Source organism: Microtus oregoni, unplaced genomic scaffold (assembly GCF_018167655.1).
Source record: "Microtus oregoni isolate MIOR12 unplaced genomic scaffold, Mior012 000009F_ref0000495, whole genome shotgun sequence".
NCBI classification, from domain to species: domain Eukaryota; kingdom Metazoa; phylum Chordata; class Mammalia; order Rodentia; family Cricetidae; genus Microtus; species Microtus oregoni.
Window position 1 is genome coordinate 52,880,179 of NW_024543068.1, and position 24,491 is coordinate 52,904,669.

The 24,491-nt window shown below is 41.7% G+C and overlaps 1 protein-coding gene across 5 annotated transcripts in view; it reads right to left on the reverse strand.

Annotated features, from left to right (window-relative positions):
- Positions 1-24,491, reverse strand: part of Crppa (CDP-L-ribitol pyrophosphorylase A) — a 260,261-nt gene that overhangs the window by 213,216 nt on the left and 22,554 nt on the right. For 4 of the 5 annotated variants that reach the window (XM_041658390.1, XM_041658391.1, XM_041658389.1 and 1 more), the window contains exon 3: positions 9,152-9,301. The exons of the other annotated variant lie outside the window; for it this stretch is intronic. In XM_041658390.1, the coding sequence (XP_041514324.1) occupies positions 9,152-9,301 (150 nt within the window). The remainder of the gene's footprint in view (positions 1-9,151; positions 9,302-24,491) is intronic. 5 annotated transcript variants of the gene reach the window in all.

The window sequence follows — 24,491 nt, forward strand, 5'->3', positions numbered from 1 at the left end:
AAATTGAGACTCAATCTACCTCAAGACCCAGCTATACCACTCCTGGACATATACCAAAGGGCACTCCATCTTATCATAAGGACACATGCTGAAAACTTTTCATAGCAGCTTATTCATAACAGCAAGAAAGTAGAAACAATCTAGATGTCCCTCAACCAAAGAATGGTTAAAGAAAGCATGGTACATTTATACAGTAGAGTACTACCCAGCAGTAAAAACAATGACATCTTGAAATCTGCAGACAAATGGATGCAACTAGAAAAAAAATCATCCTGAGTAAGATAACCCAGACCCAGAAGGACAAATATAGTATGTACTCACTTATAAGTGAATATCAGCTATAAAGTAAAAGAAAATCATACTACAATCCACAGACCTAGAGAAGCAAAGTAACAAGGAGAGCTTACAGGCAAACAGAAGAATCTCTCTGGCAAGGGGAAATAAAATAGATATTGAGGATACACTGGGGTTGGTAGGGCTGGGAACAAGGAGAATCAGATGGGGGAAGAGAAGACTGGGAGAAGTTGGATTTGGGTATGACTTCAAGGTGGGGGAAGCAAGATGGAAAGCTAATAGAATGGAATCTATAAGAGTAACCCTAGCAAAGATTCCTTCTAATGGGGGACATAGATGCCAAACAGGCCATCTTCTCTTAACCAGGCAGCTTGAAGTGGAGAGATTGGGACACCAACCCAGTAACAAAACCTTCAACCTACAGTTTTCCCTGCCTGCAGAGTGTTCTGGGATCAGAGCCTAGCAGAAGCCTCAACAAAGAGATCAGAGAGAATTCATCCAGCAGGAAGAGATGCAGAGTCTCATAGGCAAACGTTAGGCAAAGCTCAGGAAGTCCTGAAGAGGAAGAGGAAGGATGGGAAGAACCAGGGGAATCTGGTACACAATGAGAACATGGCTCACGGAATCAATTGACTGGGACTTGTGGAAGCTCCTGGAGATCAGGGAGGCTATATAGATCTGACCTAGGTCCCCTAAATATATGTTATGGCTGTGTAGCTAGGTGTTCTTGTGGAATTCTTGATAGTTAGACCGTGGGCTGTCTCTGATTCTTTTGATTGCTTTGGGAACCTTTTTCTCTTACCAAATTGCCTCATCCAGCCTTGATGTGATGTCATGTGACTCATCATATTACAACATATTATGATGTACTTGGTTGATAACCCTGGGAGCCCTCTTCTTTTCTGAGGGGAGCTGAGGGAAGGTGGATCTGGTAGAAAGAGGAGGTAGAGGGAGAGGCTGGAAGGGGAAAAGAAGGTGGGGAAATTGAAGTCATAATACAATATATGCGAGAGAATAAACAAAAAAGAATATTTTCTAACTTTAAGAAAAACCAGGTAATCCATTGTTCCTGCCTCTCAAAATGGAAACAGCAGCCCTCCCTTCGCCAAAGGTGCCCACCCTGTGAACATTTATGTGAAGCACAGCAACGCCTGCGTTATTTTGCTCTTGCTGTCTCCTGCCTGCCTCTTAGCTCTTGGGGACAGAGGAAGGATATCACCTCGTGTTCTGGAATACTTTTGGTTTAGATTTGTTATTCTGGGGCACCCCTGGTCGGTAGTACTGTGTGATTCTAGAAACCACTTCTGTGTCGAGCATAAGGAACGCAATGGAAAGTTCCTGCTCCGGGTTCACAGGACACAGTGAGCTCTGTGGAGTCTTTATTACCTCCCTGTGTTGTTCTAGCAGCGCAGACAAATTCTCAGCTCACACTGCGAGAATAAAGAACGGAGAAGATCCAAGAGAGAGAAGAGGGTTAGAGGTAAGCAGAAGCGCTGTGGCAAATCAATAGCTTCTATTCAAATCCAGACATTTATTAGCACCTACCTAGCCTTTTTTTCCTTCCAAATATAAGAGACATGTATGTGTGTAGAGACATTTTTAAAAGGGAAAAATTTATAATCTGACCAACAAAAGTTGATGGTGTCACTATAGTTTATTTCCTTATCTGTTCCCTATTCATAATCAGTTTTACAAATACATCTGTGTATGGCATACATAAAGTACATTTATGTTAAATATGTATTTACTGGATAAGATTTATAAAGGACACAATCCATGCATACAATGTGAATCCTGCTAAAGTAGGATTTTTCATGTCTACATAATATTCATGTAACATGGCATTATTCATCTCATCATTTTCCAATGGTGGCCCCTCTATTTCTTAAATTATTCTTTTTTTCTCCCTGTCTTTTCTATTTCTAAAACATCAAGAATGACAAAAATCAACATTAAAAAGAATAATTATAGCAGCTATTCATGCAAATGATTTAATATAACAATACAAAAGAAATGCATTAACTGCAAATGAATAGTTTTGAAAGAAAAGACAGGAAAAGGAAAAGAAGCCCCAGCTAAGACACCTACCATCATGGGGCTCACCACCTATCTGGAGTCACACATGGGGCTCCCCACCTATCTGGAGTCATACATGGGGCTCCCCACCTATCTGGAGTCATACATGGGGCTCGCCACCTATCTGGAGTCACACATGGAGCTCCCCACCTATCTGGAGTCACACATGGGGCTCCCCACCTATCTGGAGTCACACATTGGGAATTCATTTAGTTGAATTCCTAAATCACTGTGGGAAGAAACTACAAACATGTTATGGCTTGGCCTAACTTCATCTGCCTGGAGCTAGAAAAGCTTCCCTAAGTGTCTGTTTCGTATCTGAAGAGGAACACAAAACAGCAATGCAAATCCCAGACAGAGGGAAGCTTGTGAAGGAACTAAAAGGATCAAATGATGGTGGGAGCACAGGCGAGGGAATGGCGAAGCTGAAAGGGAACTAAGAACAGCAAGCTGTACAGAGAAAAAGTGTGGTTTTGTGCCCTCCAGAGTCATCTACAACATTCCAGAGTCAGCTACAACACCCAACAGTCACATAAAACATTCAACAGTCACCTACCACATCCAGCAATCACCTACAACATCCAATAGAGTCACCTACAACATCCAACAACACTCTACAGCTTCTAATAGCCACCTGTAACATTCAACAATTTCCTACAACATCCAACAATCACCTACAACATCCACCATCCAGCCATCTCTTATAACATCCAACAATCACCTACAACATCCAACAATCTCTAACACCCAAATACAACCTCATTTACTGAACTTCAAACAACCTTGGTTACAGTTAACACATCTCTACTCAATTATCACAAGATGGTGAACTCTGGTATGCAGCGTCACTTGAGTTCCACAAAGAGAAGCTCTCTCTGATAAAGAGACAATGCAAGTCTTATCTCAAGGTCATACAAATGACCGAACCGTTCAATTGCTTTGTAGATGTTTCAACAAAAGGTTTTCTGAGTTTGCTATGAATAACCCCAAAACAGACTGTTAGCTTTCTCATCAGAAATGTTTTATATAGTTTTAGGCAAAATATGAGAGTGTAAAGTTGACAGTTGTCTACCAAGTACAATTTTATGGCTTCAATCTTCAGCACAAAAGAAAGCTTGGAAGAGAAGAATGAAATGGCAGTGTTGATGATTCCCAAGGCCATAACATGTCACTCCTAGCTTTTCTGTGTATAAAAGACCTGCTCCCTACTACACAGAATACAGAGAAAGAGAACAAATTTCAACCCCCCCCCCCCATTGCATACAGAGTTCATCTATATTCATCTGCTTTGTAGGTCTCCTGCCTCTGTACTATCTACATTCCTAGTCAAAGTCTGCTGTATTTAATTCCCCTACTACTGAGTTTCTCTTACTCCACCACTGTCTTCTATTGAAGGGGGTAAATCAACAAGCTTTTAAGTCATCTACCTTGATCAGAAGTTGCTTGAAGCTACCAACCTCATGTCTTGCTCAAATGTGTCAATATGCTTCCTCAAACTGAACCTCTATTCTCTCTGAAATTCAAACCATATCCTCATGTACACCATTATCTTCAATCAATAGTGATATCAGCAATTTGATAAGATTCATGGACACATTTTCCCGTGGTCCCATCATTCCAAATACTTCCTTCACTATTTCCCATAAATATTTGTTCAATACTCAGGACAATGGTTCCATCATTCCAAATATTTCATTCAATATTTCCTATAAATACTTGTCCATCACTCAGGACAATGGTCCTATTATTCTGAATATTTCCCTCACAGTTCCTTCAATGTTTCCTTCAATATTTCTGGGATATGACCTGCTTAGCTATAAAACCAATCATCTTTCCCCTCAGCTAATTATTCCTCATCTCGTGTACTATGCTGTACAATGTTTCCCTGTACAACCATTCCCATGCCTTAATCCCTATAATCTGTTAACAGGTGGCAAAGGGTTGTTAATTAACAATCATGAGATAGAAAATTATCCTGAATTACTCAAGTAGATTCTTGAAATTACAAGGATCCTTCTATAAGGCAAAAGGCCAGAGCAACCCCGGACATCTGACAGTAATGGTGCAACCAGAGGGCCATGAGGCAAGCAATGCACGCAGCATGGAGGAGACTTCTTTCTGAAGTTATTGGGAGGGTTCGCACCCTCCTTAAGAGAACTGATTCCTTTTACGTCATGGTCCAGGTCTCCCAGGCAAGAGATTCTGTACTGGGGAGAAGGGAGAGGAGATGGAATGGTTTTCTCTTCTCCCAGTGAGTCCCTAATAACCTGGCACAGGGAGGTAGCAATTATATACCCACTTCCCTTAAGACTCTTAAGGACCTTACGCAAGCTTGTGTGCAATATGGACCAGCTGCTCTGTAACATGGGTCTTGTCTTGATTCTATTTCTGGGATGCTTTTGTTGACTGGAAAACCTTGACAAAAGCTTGTTCTACTGGAGGTGAATATTTACTGTGGAAAACTGACAGTTCAGAAAGATGTCAGGACCAAGCTATTAGAAGTCAATGACATAATATACCCATGCCTTTTGAAACGCTATCAAGAGAAGGCATGCATAGAGATGCTCAACAGCAGGTCACACATCCACTGAGGCTTATAGACAAACCCATACATTGGCACTGCAAGCATGGCAGAAAGAGGGTATTGTATAGAATTAGACAGGAGCCTGATGAGCCATATCAAGATTTCATTTCTCGTCTTTTGCAGGTGGTCTGTGGCCTGATGGTTGATGGAGAGGCAGGGGTGATTTCTGCCAAGCAACTGGTGTATGAGAATGTTAATGCTACATGCCAGGCTGCCAGCTGTCCCCTGAGAAAAAAAAAGGAGAAACTAATGACTCATGCCAGCTTCTGTGCTGACACTGGGCCTGCTAGGGTTCACTCTAGCTATAGTCCTCAAAGGGCAGATGGTGCATCAACTGTGCCCAATATTTGTGGCTACTGCTTTAAGGAGAGCTAGAGCGCTGTTTCCTCTTGCTTTTCTACACGTTACAAAGATAATACTCTGCTTTCTGCTAAAAATAATAAAATGCTAAAAGACATTTGTGGAAGTAAAACTTGGATTAGCCCTTTAGATGCATTCCTTATGACACAAAACAGTTGGAGCTTTTGTTGAATACTTTGGATGACTTTAGAACTGACTTTGGCCATATATCCCTTTCAAGTTGATACTCATTTGTCTTCCAGTGAACTTGCTGATTGACATCCAAACACGCTACCCTATGTCCTACCAGTCACAACTTCAGCCAATACCCTCTGCATAGGCAGTGCATACAGATGCCACAGACATGGTCTTGGCAGTACAGTGTCTAGAAGCAGCACGGAACACTTAATCAGGAACCTCTATCAGTGAATTATTACAATTAATTCAGCAGGACTTGCAGATGTTGAAAAATCCAGTTTACTTTGTCCAAATTAGTTTGCATTCTAATCTTCCGGGACCTTTGTCTGAGGAAATACCAAGGCAGATATCCTCTTATCCCTATCTCTTGTCCTAGAAACTAACAACCCTAAGGAAGCATGAGAATCTCATGTATGCTTTCATCAACAAACGCTTCAGCCCTTCTTGTGTAAAAGTTAGTATCACGACTCTCTCTTCCTTCTTCTGCCCTAACTCATGCGGATTATCGCCAGATCATATTTGGCACATATACGGTACTCATGACGCTAGTTTTGGTAGGCTTAAATACGTTCCCATCATTGTGGATCCCTATTCATTTATCAATTTTGCTGTTCCCCTATCAGGAGAAGCAGCTAAAGGTGTTATCACCTCTTTACTAAAAGCTGTTACTACCCTAGGCCCTTCTGGAACACTATAAACTGACGGTGCTCCTGCGTACTCTGCCAAGCTTTCTCAGGAATTTGGCCAACAATAAGCTGTAAGCCACATCACAGGCATTGCATCAAAGTCAATCTTTTGGGGAAGGAACCATTGAACAACTTAGTATGGATACCCATTCTAGTTTTTATTTTATTTTCTATTTTCTATTCTATATACTTTTTTTTTAATTTGGGCAAGGCTTAGCCAAATTTTAAATCTCGTCTTACTGCTGCAGATGAGCATTTTGGATCCTCTCCCGCCAAGAAAAATAACCATTCAGGTTCATGGTCCTTTGGAGAGATGCATATCTGGTCAATGGAACGGCCCAGATCCAACAACTCACTGGAGCTGGGGCTCTCTTTGTGTGTTTCCTCGGGGTGCTGAAAAGCCAGTGTGGACACCAAAAGATGACTTGATTCGTGGAAGGTGGATGAAAAGGCTCATGGGTGTCTACAGAGGCTTCCCCTGAAGAAAACAAACTGAATAGGGCAGCAGAGTCATCGAGCCAAGAATGGAATCTACCAACAATGACTCAGATGAGGGAACTAAGGAAGAAATCTCGGGGGGCGGGGGGCGGGGGGGGGGGGCGGGTGGCTGAAGAATTGCTGTTCCTTGATACATTGTCTCTGGTGATGGCGTTTGTTACTGCTAAGACATACCTGGCATAATGCACCTGGTCCTGTGGTCCTGTGTTTTACTTTGCTAACTAGGAAGAGAATAACATTCCTGTTTATTTTAATTATTCTCAATTTAACTGGTGTTAGATTCCTAATCACCTTACAGGAATATACGGTCACATGACAATTTAAGCATAGATATTCAGGCCTTGAATGATGGAATATTAAATATTCAGCATTTAAAGTTAAATGAATAGCCCTTTCCATTGCTGCACAAAACCTAGCAAAGGTTTTGGTCATACTTTTTGAGTCTCTAATTGAACTTCTAAGGAGCAGACCATAGGAAAGTCTCTGAGAATGTTTTTGTTGGTTATTCTGAGGGCTTTATAGCCTTGAGATTGATTTGCTACTCCATGTCTGCTTCAAAGATTGACTTGCATATACTGAAAGGGGGGACTGCAGGGAATCATGTGTCCTGGTCTAGCTCCCTTGAGAGGCTTGTGTCATAGGTTTTTCAGGTTAGAGTCCGGGTCTCTTGGGCCACTGTATGATTTTCAGTGCCTGAGAAAACAAGGCACTCCTTCCGGCAATGAAGCATTCAGGCTGCTCGTGCTTCTCTGCCTTCCCTAGAAGTCAGTGAAGCATATAGAATTCTGACAGGACAATTAGTCTTAGACATTAACCTTGTGTACTCTGTACAGCCTGAAAACATCATGGTATCCTAGCAACTACCATTGTCTTGATCCTGGCAACTGCCATTGTATTGTTTCTGATACAGGTATAAAAAGTCTGATTGCTTGTAATAAACTTGTCTCAGTCTCAATCTTGCTGTGACCCCTCCAACCCAGGCCTGATGACGACATTCTCACAGACCATAATTAGGTAACCCTGGCTTGGTAAGTAAGTGCTGTTGCTTACAGATCTTAGCATAAGTTCTGTGATTGCACAAAAAGGGAAAAAAGTGTGCAGAGCCCATGGTCTCTATCAAACTGTGGTCTAATTGGCCATCATCCAAATTCTAGTCAATACCATCTTTCTACCTGGTGCTGAAAGAATTTTGGATGTTCACAAAGCCAATCTGCTTCTGTTTACAAGATGTTTGTATATCAAAACTGTCATCCTGAAACAAGTAGTAATTTGGTTCCCATACTGCTTCTACTTAAAGGAAATAATTTGATTTTGTAATTGCTCCTCAACACAGAATGATAGCCTTTGGAATGCTTCCATGCACTATAAGTGTATATTGTTCCCATTGGTTAATAAGGAAAGCTTTTTGACCAATAGATAGGCAGGAGAGGGTTAGGTAGAACAATCAAATAGAGGACTTGGATGGGGAGGAACAGAGTCAAGAGACATGAAAGCATCTACCCAAGAAACAAGATGGCAGCATACCAGTAAAATCCATGCCACATAGCAATACATAGAATAGTAAAAATGGGTTAATTTAGATGTAAGAGCTAGTTAGTAATAAGTCTGAGCTATAGCCCAAACAGTTTGTAATATATATATATATATATATATATATATATATATATATGAATAACCACTACCATTCTGTAATCTAATTACCATTACCCTATAACCTTAGCTGCCCATCTCTCTCAACACATTCACGGATTCCCCAATGCCAGCTGAGTACTGAGTTACTCCACCTTATTTTATTTTACAGAGATGTTTCTGAGAAACTGTGACATTCAGTAATGACTTATTCACATATGTAAATTAGCAATAAAATTATATAAGCACAGGTTTCCAAATGAAAGAAAAAATACAGATACCTAAGTATCAATTTGTGGGGGTGATATTTTTATAGTTACTTAACTTAAATATTTAATTAAGATGTCTAGATCTCTATGCAGAAAATTTATCCTCATGAAGCCCTGTTTATAAGGTGTGTGTGGACCAGTGTTTAGGGACCCTGGTGTGGGAATTATCTGAATGCACAGTCCTGTTTACAGTAAACACCTGCATTCCTCCTGCAAATGTGGAATTTCTGCACATGCTAGCCAGAGGAAACCTATGTGACCACCCTACAACCACGGGCTTTGAGCCTCTATGGGACTTCTAGGTGTTACACACATTTCTGCATTTCCAGTGCTCCAGAATTGCTGTCTGTGACCCATCAAAAGAAGGAGAGAGCTTCAGCCGCTTCCAAAGGAATTCTCCCTGCATGCCTGCATGTCTGTTCTACACCAATAGAGTACTCTCATTGCTCGCCTGTGGTACACTCTGCCCTGGAGCACAACAATATGCTGAGTCTTGCAAGTTTTTCTAGAAATTCGAATGTGGATGCGGTTTCAAAGAGCACAACAGAATACGACCTTTTGGAAAGCCCAATTCTTACCTGTTGATATGCTTTGTAGATCACATCAAAGAGGAAAGCCTGTGGCATTTCACTGGCCCTGTGTTTGGCGCGGTCCAGTGAGTGCTCTAAGCAGCCGTCAGCAGAGGGACTGATGACAGTGGACACCAGAGGCCGAATTGCTCCTGCTGCCTACAAGGGAAAAGAAAGCACCTAAACAAATGCTTGCTCAATTCACAACTTATAGCTAAAATTTAAAAAACAGTTTCATAGGATAGTAAAGCCAGGCATGCACTTCAACATGGAAATACCATTTTCATTGTATGTTCAACTGCTTTCCCACATCAGGCAGGTAACATGGCTCAGCAAGGAAATAAATGTGTTTGTCATCAATCCAGGTGGCCTGAGTTTGACCCTGGCACCCACATGGTGGAAGGAGAAAACAGACTCCCACGGACAGGCCTCTCACCTTCCCACGGACGGGCCCCCACCTTCCCACGGACAGGCCCCTCATTTTCCCATGGACTGGCCCCTCACCTTCCCACGGACGCGCTCCTCACCTTCCCACGCATGGGCCCCTCACCTTCCCACGCATGGGCCCCTCACCTTCCCACGCATGGGCCTCTCACCTTCCCACGCATGGGCCCCTCACCTTCCCACGCATGGGCCCCTCACCTTCCCATACACATGGTGTCACGTGCACCCTCACACGCCTCTCACACACCCATAAATAAATGAAATACACAACCCTTTCCATCGTAAGCTACTGAGATCAAACTCTCTAAAGAAGGTTACAAGACAATTGGGTTTTCCCTGAAGTTGGGAGGGAAAGAGAGACTATTGTGAAACAATTAAAATGAGTTTCAAATTAATGCTTAGAAATGAGTGTGCTTTCCGAAAATTTAATTTACACATTGGATCATTAAAGGAAGAAACTCCCCAGGATCACGACTTTGAGACTAAACAACCTGAATAGCAATGAATTTATGTCTTGCTCTAATTCATTTCACAAACAGCTCTTTTCAAACACCATGTCCAGGCAGCACTTCCTCAGGCATGGCACGCATCCCTTCATTTCCATTCCCACAAGGAAAGCTCTGGCTTATGAAGGGCTGCGACGAAACTGCACGTTAAAGATGGCTCCTTCATGCCTGACCCTCTGCCCTTTACTTTCAATAGGTTTTCACTTATGGTCTTGACTGTCCTTACCAGACAACTACCTCGGTAAAGTAGCCTCAAAGTAAGCATCCATGGGGGCTGGGCTGTCAACTAACCCTTGTATCATCAACATGCCATTTCTTCAGAGAACTGTAACACAACAGTCCCAGCCCATGACAGGAATAAACAAACAGAGGAGCCTGCTCTAAAGAGGACACCACCAGAGCAACATGGTCTACGTGCTACTTTACAGAAGAGGACATCATCACCAGAGCAAGATGGTCTACCTGCTAGTTCACAGAAGTCACAGCCAGTGGGATAAAAACAGAGCTGATATATGAACCAAGGAGATGGTTTATAATTGCAACAATGTTTCCAGAGCATCAAGTCAAAATGTGGAGCCTAGATACAACTGCAAAAGTGAGACAGCCAATGGTGAGGGGAAATAGTGCCAACACCTACCATAAGCCAAAGGTGAGGGGAAACAGTGCCCAACACCTACCATAGAGGTTAAGGACCCAATGGAAAAGAAACACGATTACTCTAATTTTTAAGAAAAATATTAAATTTCCATGATAACTACCTATAGGCAGTACTAGAGTTCCAAGCAAGACCATAAAAAAAAGAAGAAAGAAAAGAAAAAAAACTAAGAGAGAATGTGTGATATCCAAAATGGGAGGGCAAAAAGCATCATAGACTTTTCCCAATGAAATGGAAATTAAAAGGATGAAACACATATTTTAAATAATTTATTTTTATTTTGTGTGCATTGGTGTTTTGTCTGCATGTATGTCTATGTGAGGGTGTTAGAGTCCCTGGAACTGAAGTTATAGACAGTTGTGAACTACAGTGTAGGTGCTGGGAATTGAACCTGGGTCTTCTGAAAGAGCAGCCAGTGCTGCCAGGGCTCTTGACCACTGAGCCATCCCTCCAGCCCCTGAAATGCATTTTTAAAACCTTTTATAAAGTAATCACTGAGAGCCTGTAAGAACTGTCCCAAAGGTCTGCAGCCAATAAAAACTATATGAAAAAATCTGAATCTTGGTTGTAACAAGTTGAAAAGTGTATGCATTTAAGCAGTGACATTCTTCTTCTCCATCCTCAGCTCAGTGGAGCAGCAGCTACCTGAGAGGCAGTGGAGCTTTAAAGGGGGAGAAGGAGAGACGGATGAGGAGAGGGGTTGGGGGAAACTAAAACCAAAACAAACAAAAGCACGGCCAGTCAGTTCCAGCTCATACTGGAAAAAGTAGGGAAGCAGCGGTCCCCTCAGCAACTTGTAGAGACTCTGAAACTGTGCGATGTGCCCAGATGTTCTCCTGTTCACATCGAGGGCAAAATCTCTACACCAGGGAAAGACAGGCAGAACCACAGCCCAAATCTTCAAGGCTCTGTTTTAGCGGCAGCACAATGACGAGGGCGTCACTCCACAGCTTCAGAGCAGGAGTAGTTGTCCACAGTGGGGGAGGTCAGGACTAAAGTGAGAGGACTATAAACCCCTCCAAAAACAACAGAAACGCAAACTAAGTGCATTCTTAGAAAAAGAAGGATACCAGAATGAGCAATTAAGAGGATACTGGAATCTACGTGAGACCAAAAGAAAGCTAAGTTGAAGCCTGGCTATTTACCAGAAGACACAGGAAGCAGAGCAAGCAAAACTCCCACCCACTAGGATCAAAACAAACTTCAAACATTGGTCTTAAACCTAGCCCTGCAGAAAAGGCCAACGTTTAATCGGGTCAGACTGCAGGGGAAGTATGCCACCGGAGTTATCAAAAACGAGAGCAGAAGAGCTAGGGGAGGAGGATGCTGAACCATTAGAGTGATGCTAAGAGACAGCGGGGGGGGGGGGGGGGGGGGGGTGTCAAAGCATGCCCTAGTCAACAACCTCCACAGGTGCAGGCCCAAGCCAACCACCACCACAAAATCAGGACTGAGCCATCAACCTCCATATGAGAGGCCCAAGCCAGCTACCTTCATGGGAGCAGGTCTGAATTACCTCCAGGATTGCAGACGTCGAACCCTGTCATCTCAACTGCTATATAAACCCAACTTTCTAAAATCCAAGCAAGCGACATCAGAAGCTATCTGTGCAAAAGGCTCACGATGGATGCATCAGCCATATCACAAGCAAGCAAATAAAATCTCTTGGAAAGTAAACAGTAGGAATCAGTCAATATCTGGGAGGAAAAACACTCATTTTTGAAAACATGGCATCTTTAATAAAACATTACACCCAAAGACAACAGTGTGACTGGCACATGAAGGAAAGAGGGAAGCGACGACCCTGCCAAAGGTAAGGAGCAAATGTAGGTTTCAAGGCAGCTCTTAGTGCCGAATTAAGAGAGCTAAGGGAGTCATGTGTGAAGTGAAGCAAGGAATTCAGGGATTTTGTTTCTCCAATGGGAATTCTAGGATTGACAGCCAACAAGAAGTAGCATGACTCTGCAGCAGCTAACCAGTTTGCCCCGTCTGAAACAGTGGGTCCTAGAAAGCAGTGGGCAGCAGTCACTCTGAAAGAAGAAGATTATCTTGTTTACAGCAACAGAACCGACATCTCCAAAGACAAAATAAAAACTAACACAAAAAGAAATGCTTTGCAAGTCAGCTCACTTTACAGATTAGATAATATGTTCTTCAATCTAAAGAAAACGAGCAACAAGAGCACATCTAAAGCACAGGAAAAAAAAAAAACCCACATCGTTAAAACACATCAGCAATGTCAGCTACCTCTGTGGAACAAGTCAGTGACCTCTTCGAGACCAGGCTCAGACCAGCAACCTCCATGGGACCAGGCCTGAGCCAGTAACCTCCACCAGAGCAGGCCCAAGCCAGTGGCCTCAACCAGAGCAGACCCGAGCCAGCAAACTTCTCCAGAGCATGCCCTGGTCAACAACCTCCACAGGTGCAGGCCCAAGCCAACCACCACCACAAAATCAGGACTGAGCCATCAACCTCCATATGAGAGGCCCAAGCCAGCTACCTTCATGGGAGCAGGTCTGAATTACCTCCAGGATTGCAGAGTGGCCTTCAGGGGCACCAAGCAACCTCCAAAAATGTCAAGTAACGTCTGGAACCATGGCCTCGACTCTATCATAAGGAGCAACCATCTGAACCTTGGATCCACTGGTACCTGGAAGAGTGATCAAAAGAGACACAGACAGCCCCAACTATACCAATCAAAGGAAAAGATGTGTAGACAAGGTAAGAACACACATAACACTACTAAGAGCAACACCTGAGTACTCTAGAACAAAAAGAAACAAACTCACCCAGAAGGGTAAGATGGCAGGAAATAATCAAATTGAAAACTGAAATTAACAAAATAGAAACAAAGAAAACAATACAAAGTCAATAAGACAAAGAGTTGGTTCTTCAAGAATATCAACAAAATAGATGAACCTGTATCCAAACTAACCAAAAGGCAGAGGAAGAATATCCAAATTAACAAAGTCAGAAATGAAAAGGGGGACATAACAACAGATACAGAGGAAATCCTGAGAATCATCAGGTTATACTTCAAAAACCTATACACCAAAACATTGGAAAACTTAAAGGAAATGGACAATTTTCTGGATAAATATCACTTACCAAATTTAAATCACGACCAGATAAGCAAATTAAATATAACTGCTAAAGAAATAGAAACAATTTTTAAAAGTCTTCCAACCAAAAATGCCCAGGACCACATGGATTCAGTGCAGAATTCCACAAGATTTCAAAGAAGAACTAATACCAATTATTTCAAAGAAGAACTAACCCTCAAATTGTTCTACACAACAGAAACAGAAGGAACATTGCCAAATTCTTTTTACAAGGCTACAATTTCCCTAATACAAAACCACATAAAGACATTACTAAGAAAGAGAATTACAGACCAATCTCACTCATGAATATCAATGCAAAAATTCTTAATAAAATACTGGCAAAGCAAATGCAAGAACACACTATGACCAAGTAGGCTTCATCTTAGAGATGCAGGGATGGTTCAACATACAAAAATCTGTCAACGTAATCCAAGATATAAACAAACTGGAAAAAAAATGCATGATCATCTCATGAGATACTGAAAAAGCCTTTGTCAAAATACAACATCCTTTCATGATAAAGGTCTTGGAGAGAAACATACCTAAAACATAATAAAGGCAATATACAGCAAGCCAACAGCCAGCACCAAACTAAATGGAGAAATGGTATGGAAAGTTCTTCTGTATATGTGTTGCTTTTATTAGTTAATGAATAAAGCTGCTTTCAGTCAATGGCTTAACAGAGTAAAATCGGGTGGGAAATGTTGCGGGAGGTCCTTCCTCTCCTCCAGCCTATAGCCACTGAGATAACAGCCCATTGGGGCGTGGTCTTTCTCCCTTTAAAAAAGCGGCCACTTCCCTCTCCTCTCTCTCTTCACTTCCTGCTCCGCTGGCGACTAGACTCCCTTCCTGGTTGCGCAGAGGGCTGTTGTCTGGGACGGTGATCAGTAAGTTTTTTCCCCTTTAAATAAATACCACCCTATTAATCATAATTCCAAACTTGTGTGGCATTGTTTGTGACTAACGCCTTCAGGGAAATCCAAACAGAGATGTAGAGAGAGAGCGGGAGGAGTCAGAGAGATACCATGAATCCACCATGGAGACAGCCACTCTGGAACCTTGCTGGTAAACCATGAGTCTTATGGTAAAATATAAAATAATAAGAGTGGGTTAATTTAAGATAAAAGAGCTAGCCAATAAAGAGAGTAAGTTAATAGGTCAAGCATTGTTGTAACAATACAGTTTCTGTGTGGTTATTTTAGGTCAAGCAGCCTCCAACTACACAGAGAAACTCAAAATGATCCCACTAAAATTAGAAACAAGACAAAGTTATCTACTCTCTTCACAGAACTTGAAAGAATAATACTCAACTTCATATGGAAAAGCAAAAAACCCAGGATAGCCAAAACTATCATGTAAAATAAAAGAAATTCTGGAGACATCACAATCCCTGGCTTTAAATTCTACTACAGAGCTACAGAACTAAAAAAAAAAGCTTGGTATTAGCATAAAAACAGATAGGAGGGCCAATGGAACCAAATTGAAGACCCGGATATCAATTCACACACCTATGAATACCTGATTTTTGACAAGAAGCAAAGAATATCCAATGGAAAAAATAAAGTATATTCAACAAATGGTGCTGACATAACTGCATATCAACATATACAAGAATGAAAATGCATCCATATTTATGACCATGCACAAAACTCAAGTCCAAATGGATCAAAGACCTTAACATAAAGTCAACCACACTGAACCTCATAGAAGAGAAAATGGGAAGTACACTTGAATGCACTGGAACAGCAGATCACTTCCTAAATATAATCCCAGTAGCCTAGAAACTGAGAGAAATAATTAATAAATGGGACCTCCTGAAACTGAGAAGATTCTGTAAAACCAGGGAAATGGTCATTTTCTCCCTTCATTTATTAACTGATTAAAAAGCAACTGAATTAATTAATAGATACATAATCCACATATTGAAATGTAACTAAAACAAAAATTAAATAGAGATAAAGGTGTCCAGAAATAAGGAAATGTCTATGGATGAGAACATGAATGTAATGGCCCATAAAGAAAAAATGCCTACAAGAAATATAAACCGTACCTTCTTGTAGTATTAGGGGCGGCGGGGCCTCTTCCCCAGCACCCCAGCACCCCAGCCGCCCGCTCTGCTAGCTTATGCCCCGAAATAATTACACAGACACTGTATTCCTCCAAACACTGCCTGGCCCATTCTCTTCTAGGCTAATTCTCACATATTAATTTAGCCCACCTCTAATCATCTGTATGTAGCACCCCAAGGTGCGCTTACCGGGGAGATTCCAGCCTAGTCCATCCTGGGTCGGAGCTTCATCCCGGGAGCGGGGCATGGCGTCTCTCTCTGAGGCGTCTGCTCCCGAGAGAGCTGTGGAGTCTCTGAGCTCACTTCCTCTTCCTCCCAGCATTTTGTTCTGTTTACTCCTCCCACCTATCCTCTAACCAATAAAATGGGCCAGGGCAGTTCCTTTATTAGCCAATGACCTTCCTCCATCATTTCCCCTTTTTCGGTTTAAACAAAAAAAAAAAAAAAAAAAAAAGGCTTTAACATAGCAAAATTACATATAACAAAACAGTTATCAAGTAAAAGTTACAATAATCTTTATCATAACTAAGGAAAACTATAACTATAACTAACTATTCTTAACTCCATCAAAGACTCCAGAAAGATATATTACCTAAGTAAAGAACTAAGAAACTTCAAACTCTAGAAATGACAAAGACATCTCGCTGCCTGGACAGTCACCCAAAGTTCTTTTGTACCGTTGGGGCATCCATCTTCAGCCTTCAGGCCCATGGTATCCAGCAGACATTTCCATAAAGCAGGAAAATTCAAAGTCAGTTCAGTCACTATCTGTTGTGTCCTGCAGAATGTCTCGCAGACTCTTTCAAAATGAATCAGGAACCCCGAAAGATCATCTCACCTTAGGCAAGTTCAGTAGTCCTCTCTCTGCGGGTTCTCTGTGTCCAGTTTATGCAATAGTCCAAGCAAGAGCAGTTTCTTGCCCAAATGGCTATCAAAACTCCATAACGAGCCTCTTCGATGCCCATCTTCCTCTTGAAGTAGATTGGTGCTGCCAGGAGCAGAGTGTCTCATTGTCATGAAAAGTCCTCAGTTATTAAAACATTAAATGTCCTATTCTGTAATCTTTGAAAGACATGAAGAATGTCTATCTAAAATATATCTATGTACATCTAGAATATCTTAACTAACATGACTACAAACTTGACTATTATCGATGATTATCCATTAACAACCTATATTTCTTAATTATACAGTACACATTTAAATGAACTACACAATCACAATACCTTAATCAAAATCAGAAACACTTATACATATAACAAAATTGACCTTAAATCTCTATCAATAAAGCAAAATCTATACTAATACAAATTATTCATACCTATATCATATCCCCCTTAAAATGTAAAAGAACGTTTATAAACCATATTTGGGAACATGGGCGCAGTTTTTTCTCTCCAAACTGCTTCCTGCTGAATGGGGGCGTCGTTAATTAGGTCTTTTATGGTATAAACTGTGTGCTAGTTTCATCTCAGTTGGCAGTTGAGTGAAGCAATTTTTTGAAGGCGTTCACACCAACCCTTCAGGAGGGCGTGGTCCATCATACCAAATCGTAATAGAAGAAATGAACAGCGTCTCATCCTCTGTGAAAACAAAATAAGAAACTCCTTTCCAAAGCATCATGTCCTTAGATCCAAATTTCAAAGTTAAGGCATTTTCAAAGTATCTATGTTGGATTAGTTCAGCAGCATTTATAAACAAATATCTTTTAGCATCTGTTGCTCCTTCCTCAGCATTTAAATAATTTAAAGAGAGCATAATAGCATACAGTATCAAAATTCTCTGTGTACTTTCCATCTTTGTGCAGCTTTGTTTTAACCTCTATTTTGTTTATTTTTACTTTTAACTCTTTGCTTTTTGAGACAGGTTCTCTGTATCTTTGACCTGAAGTAACTCTGTAGACCAGGCTGTCTTTGAACTCTCAGAGATCCGCCTGTCTCTGCCTCCCAGGCATTCGGGATTAAAGGTGTAAGCTACTACACCTTGAACTCACAGAGATCCGTTTGTCTCTGCCTTCTAGGCACTGGGATTAAAGGCGTGTGCTACCACACACAACAACTCTCTTCCTTTTTTTGTTTTTTACTTTAAGAACTTCAACTTCTAGTCTGCGTATATTTTTAACACACTGTAAACCATTTAAAAATTTTCTTTGCCTTTGAATCTCTCTTTACTGTATCTCTCTCTGTTTTTCTGACCACATGAGTCTTTAATTTACCAAGCAATCTCAGTAGGATTAAAGGCGTGGCTTTGCCAGCTAGATCCAGTCCATTCCTTAGCTTTCCAGCCTCATGGAGGATATACAGGCTGTAGCCATGTTTACTGCAACAACTGTATGGCATTTCAAGGTCCCTGCCAGCAAGTGAGCTACAACAGACAACACTCAAGTCCTCTCTCGGTAGCCGGCCCTCCTGCCTCAAACAGTCAGAGTTTGCCCTGGCAGGATGGCCCAGAAAGCCAGCATTTTTAAACGGCGCAGCTTTTTTCCTGCTATGGCTGAAAACCGAAAAGCATGTGTTCAGCTTTTCGTCAACACCTTTTAAGTGTTTCGTGGCAGGACCTCTTAATGAGCTGCAGGCTTTGCAGCTAAAGCTGAGTCAGGAAGCCTCTCTTAGATGAGGTGCTTGCTTGCCTCTAGCAAGCAGAGTAGAACCGAGAAATTGCTGCTACCAAGAAACCAGGCACAATGCTTTCATTTTGTTCTAGAATTACTTCCCAAGCTGTCTCAGGCTTTATGTGGAAGCAGTTGTCCACGTGGGCGCCATATGTAGTATTAGGGGCGGCGGGGCCTCTTCCCCAGCACCCCAGCACCCCAGCCGCCCGCTCTGCTAGCTTATGCCCCGAACGTCTCTCTCTGAGGCGTCTGCTCCCGAGAGAGCTGTGGAGTCTCTGAGCTCACTTCCTCTTCCTCCCAGCATTTTGTTCTGTTTACTCCTCCCACCTATCCTCTAACCAATAAAATGGGCCAGGGCAGTTCCTTTATTAGCCAATGACCTTCCTCCATCACCTTCTTGTTCACTTTTCTCCTTCCAGCTTCTAGAAGGGGCTAGAGAGCTAATAATTCTGACAATGGATTTCACTTTGTAACACATAGAGGATATATGCATAATAATAATACATAGAAGGAAAGAAGGATTGAGTCATATGAAAACATGTCTGTTATGAAAATACTATGGAAATGTCAATCTAATTTACAAAATATCCCTGTTTTACTTGATAGGCAAACACAAGTTCTTTTAATTCATTATCAACTAATATTAGTAACTAATATTAACTGTCATCACACATTGCACATCACATGGCAAATATGTGTGCATATCTATGTATGTACATAAGTAAATCAGAAAATGACTACAGAGTTAAAAAGGCAAGCAGTTTGCAGGAAGCTGGGAAAGGAATCTTGGAAGTGAAGCGACCTGCAAAGGCACTAGGGCTGAGGATGCAGAGTCAGACCGCAAGGTCAGAGCGACAGAATCCAGCAGTAGAGGTGAAAGTGAGGAACTAGTACAGAGAAACTGAGCAGATGGATGGACAGTCAGAGGGGTGAACAGAAGAAAATCAGACAGCAATTAGAGTGGGCCACAACAAAACCAGGAACCCACCAAACCAAAGCACCTGAGGCAGTCATTCCTCTGACGGCCTCTTGATGCACATAGTTGATCAATAATAGGTCGATGGGGCTCCCGCCGCTGCAGGGCCGGGTTTCCAGCTCTTCATGTAGGAGTCCAGACAAGGAATCTGTCACCTCTCCTCTCTCTACAGTGCCTACAAAACACTCAGGCATGTTTTTCCTGAACATATGAATATGCTCAGGTGTACCAATTACTCCATACCTCTGTGAACAGGACCTTTTCTACTCCCAGTAACAAGTTAATTATCAGTCTGTGCTGCACGAATATTGCTGACTAACCTTGTGTCAACCCAGATACACAGCCATCTTCTATGTTCAAAGTGGAGTCAACAGCTGCTTGCAAAATGGTATCACTCATAAGAAGGTGAAGTCTGAAAATCCAACATTTTACATAACAATGCAACAATTCAGAGTAGAGTACCTACAGTCTGCTCTCAACAGTGTCTCTTAAGCTCAACAGAATGAGGGAGTAAAATCTAACTTCCACTAACGTTTATATTGCAGGCCTAATAGACCAAGCTAAGAAAATAACACTGTCTGGGTTAGGGTTCCTCTTGCTATGATGAAACACCATGACCAAAGCAACTTGGGGAGGGAAGAGTTCATTTGGCTTGTGTTTTCACGGCACTGTCCATCACAAAGGCTGTCAGAACAAAATTCAAACAAGGCAGGAACCTAGAGGCAGGAGATGATGCAGAGGCATGGAAGACGGCTGCTTATTGGTTTGCTCCTCGGGGCTTGCTAGGCCTGCTTTCTTATTGAACCCAGGACCACCAGCCCATGGGTGGCCCCATCCATAATGGGCTTGGACCTCCAATATCAATCACTAATTAAGAAAATGCTCTATAGGTTTGCCTACAGCCTAACCTATGGACATATATTCTCAATTGTGTCTCCCTCCTCTCCAATGATTGGAGCTTGTGTCAAGTCGAGTTGATATAAAATTAGTCAAACACACATACACACACACACACACACATACCAGATAAAGAAACAAAAAAAATATTCTGTATAAAATCTTCTCCAAAACTAATTGTATATTTGCTACAAAGCAAGTCTCAACAGATACCAAAATAATTGAACCCCCCCCCATATCTTATCAGACCACCACAGATAAAAGCTGGATCTCAACAACAAATACAAAGAAGGCCTACAAACTCATGAAAACTGAACATCTCTTTACTGAGTTACCACTGAATAAAGGAAGAAAGAAGTTAAAGACTTCCTAGAGTTCAATGAAAATGAATGCCAAAAATGACACACTTATGGGACACAATGAAAGCAGTGCTAAGAGGAAAGTTCACAGCACTAAGTGTCTTCTTGGAGAGATTGCATACTAGCAACTCAATAGCACACATGAAAGAAATAAAAGAAATAAAAGGAAATATTCATTGAATGCAAAGAGTATAAATATTTTTTAAAAAATCAATAACGCACACAAACAAATGGGAGATTGAGGAGAATTGTGAATTCAGGCCAGGTTAGGCTACACAACTAAACCCTGACAAGAAGAAAAGAAAGGAAGGAAGGAAGGAAGGAAGGAGAGAAAAGAAAGAAAGAAAGAAAGAAAGAAAGGGAGGGAGAGAGAGAGAGAGAGAGAGAGAGGAAGGGAGGGAGAGAGAGAGAGAGAAGGGAGAAAGAAAGAAAGAAAGAGAGGGAGGGAGAGAGAGAGAAGGGAGAAAGAAAGAAAGAAAGAAAGAAAGAAAGAGAAACTTAGAGTTATTATGGTCAGAGTCTGTGCTCACTCAGTCTTAATAAAGCTCTCACTCCAAACCTCATTAAGTAAAGAGACAATTTCATAGAGAAAAGAAACAGAAAGATGCATTCATCATGAAGGAGTACAAACAGACCTAGCAATCGCCAAGTATGCTTCCCAGTCCTAACATGAGGATAAGGTTTACACAGCAAAACTAAGCAGTCCTATGGATCTGTCCAACACCAGTGCCTCAGCTCCTGTCTCTCAGGCATAAATCTTTCTCTAAGAAGCAAGTTCCTCCTTCAGCTCTCTCACCCATCACAAGATGTCTAGAGAAATTCCAATCTCTTGGGGCACATTGTTTTACTAGTTTGATAACCAAATGGAGGAATGCACACATCTCTTTAAAATATCTTCATTCATGCCAGATGGGCTTCAAAAATTGGTTCATTTAATTCTATGATACACTAAATATGACTGGATTAATAAACTAATCAAGAGGCAAAACTGTCAAACCAGATTATAAAAATCCAGCTACATCTATCCATAAGGATGTATAATTAACATGCAAAGATACAAATAGACTGAATTAAAAGATTTTAAAAGACTGTACAAACTATGACCATAATAAAGGTAAACAGCAATATATATACATATATATGTGTGTGTATACATATTTATAATGAAAACAGAAACTTTAGTAGAGACAAATAAGGCTATTTTTTAGTTAAAAGGATAATCTATCAAGAAAGTATAAGAACTGAACATATTAAGCCACCAATTCACAAAACTCCATGATGAAAACCTTCAATAATTGAAAAATCAACACTGTGAATTTGTTGGCAAGATTTTGACTAGTCTTCCATCAAAAGACTTGACAAAAACTAGAGTTATCTGAAAGGAGGGAACCCCAACTGAGAAAATGCCTCCATAAGATCCAGTTGTAGGCAGACCTGTAGGGCATTTTCTTAATTAGTGATTGATGGGGGAGGGCCACTGTGTGTGATGCCATTCCTGGGCTGGTGATCCTGGGTTCTATAGGAAAGCAGGCTGAGCAAGCCATGAGGAACAAGCCAGTAAGCAACTCCCCTCCATGACCTCTGCATCAGCTCCTGCCTCCAGGTTCCTGCCCTGTTTGAGTGCCTGTACTGACCTTTTTCTCTGATTAACAGCAATATGAATGTATAAGCCAAATAATCAACCCTTTCCTTCCCAACTTCTTTTTGGCTATGGTGTTTTGTTGCAGCAATAGAAACTCTAACTAAGACAAAGACCTTCACTGAAGTCACATCAATTAGGCAGACCCACATGGAAATGAAAGCCTTAAAAAGTGCTTTAAGCCACACAAACCTTATTGAATGTGCCAATCAACAATAGCAAAATAAAAAATTCAAAATTCTCCAAGGCAGACCATAAATAAGGCTGACTAGGAAAAAGGTTGAAACTGATGGTGACTGCCAGCACACATCGGTCTATAGGCCACGCAGAGAGGTCTGGGAGACCTACGGAGGCTTCCAGTGGAGACACAGCAGCAGAGGGTACGCCTGCAGAACACACAGTATCTCCACAACAATGGAAAAAAGTTCTTAGCATCTTACGCTAAGACTCATGGGGCAGCGCATGGAGGAGAGAGAGAGGTGGCACCAGTGACAGGCACAGGAGCACAGCTAGCCACTGGACCTGTGTTGTCACAGCAGGATATGTTGATGCCCGTGGTCCGTGTAGCTGCCTGCACCTATACTGATGTCTGTGGTCTGTGCTGCCAATGCAAACCATGTTGAAGTCCATGATTAGTGCTGCAGCAAGGGTAGGGACCTGGTAGATGTCTGGGATCTGGGCTGCCACAGGAAAACTTGTTGATGTCTACCATTGGTGTTGTCACTGGAATCTATGTGGGAGTCTATGATCTGTGCTGGCCCTGGGCTGGCTGTCATGGGCAGTGAAGTAACGCCAGCAACTGCGAAAACATTGCATCACCAGCTGCTTCCCTCCAAGAGGACAGCCCTGTGGTCTTCAAGCTGAGGCGTGGCACTGACCTGGATGTCACAGGAGCCCTTAGAGATTGCAGAGGATGACAAGAGTCAGAAGATGAGAAGAGGGTGCCACGGTACATCTGGAAAGCAATCTAGCCCCCAAAGTCGCTGCAATATTCCACAAAAACAGTAAGTTTTGCAGCTGAGAAGGAAGATGTCTTGAGGAGGAAGATGAAGGAAAGGCTCCAGAGAAGAAATCTGCAAGAGATAGTTGTCCCAAAATGCTCAAAAATCAAGCCGAAATAGAGAAGCCTTTCAGCCATCAATACCAAGATGAAAATGTGAAGAATCTTTGAAATAACTGGGGTGGGGGCCCTAAAACAACAAAAGCACTTGGTGGTGTTTCACCTTCATTGCCAGCTTGACAGACTTTAGAATCACCATGGAAACATACCTCTGTGAACATCTATATGTTGTGTCTACAGGAAGGTTGAAGCCATTGTGGAAGATCCACCATGAGTGTGTGTAGGTGAAAAAGAGAGACAGACAGAATCTTACTCTGCTACCCCATAAAACACCACCAAACTAGATGTCCAACAAAAATCACAGAAGGAACACCTTGTCAATGGCTAAACTTGGAAAGAAAATATCCACTTTAATTCTAGTCTTACCAAATATTGCATTTGTGTGTTAATAAACCTTTTTCACTGAATCACTGGATAGAAACATCCATCCTGAGCATACTTCTCCCAACCTCATCTGAAGGCAAATCATAGGACAGATATTCGAACAAAGGTATAAATTTAGCCAAAGAAGAGCTTCCAGACCAGTAAGTCACTTCCGCAGCGTGATCAACAGTTTCATGGGCTCCCACGGGTGATTCGGGTCTCAGAGCTCATGGTTTCCCTAAAGAACCCCTTTATCAGCTCTGCATTTAAAGCAACACAAAGGCTGTGCTTGTGTAACAACATGGGCCCAGCCATCCAGGAGGCTCCTCATGTCAGATTGCTAGCCCCCGACCATAATCAAATACAAGTAATTCGTAACATTAATTCTGCTTATAAGTCAAATTTTTAAATACAGAATAAATTACTATCAAGTGATTTTCTGTCTCTGCCCCAAAATCCACACCAGGAACTCATGGCTTGGGGTTGGAAAGCTGAATGCTAACAAATATTTTTCCTAATGAGCACAAATGGAGCTAAGAGGATTACCACCGGACCAGTAATCACTGCTAACTATAGCCATATTGCATAAGCCCAAGATTACACACAT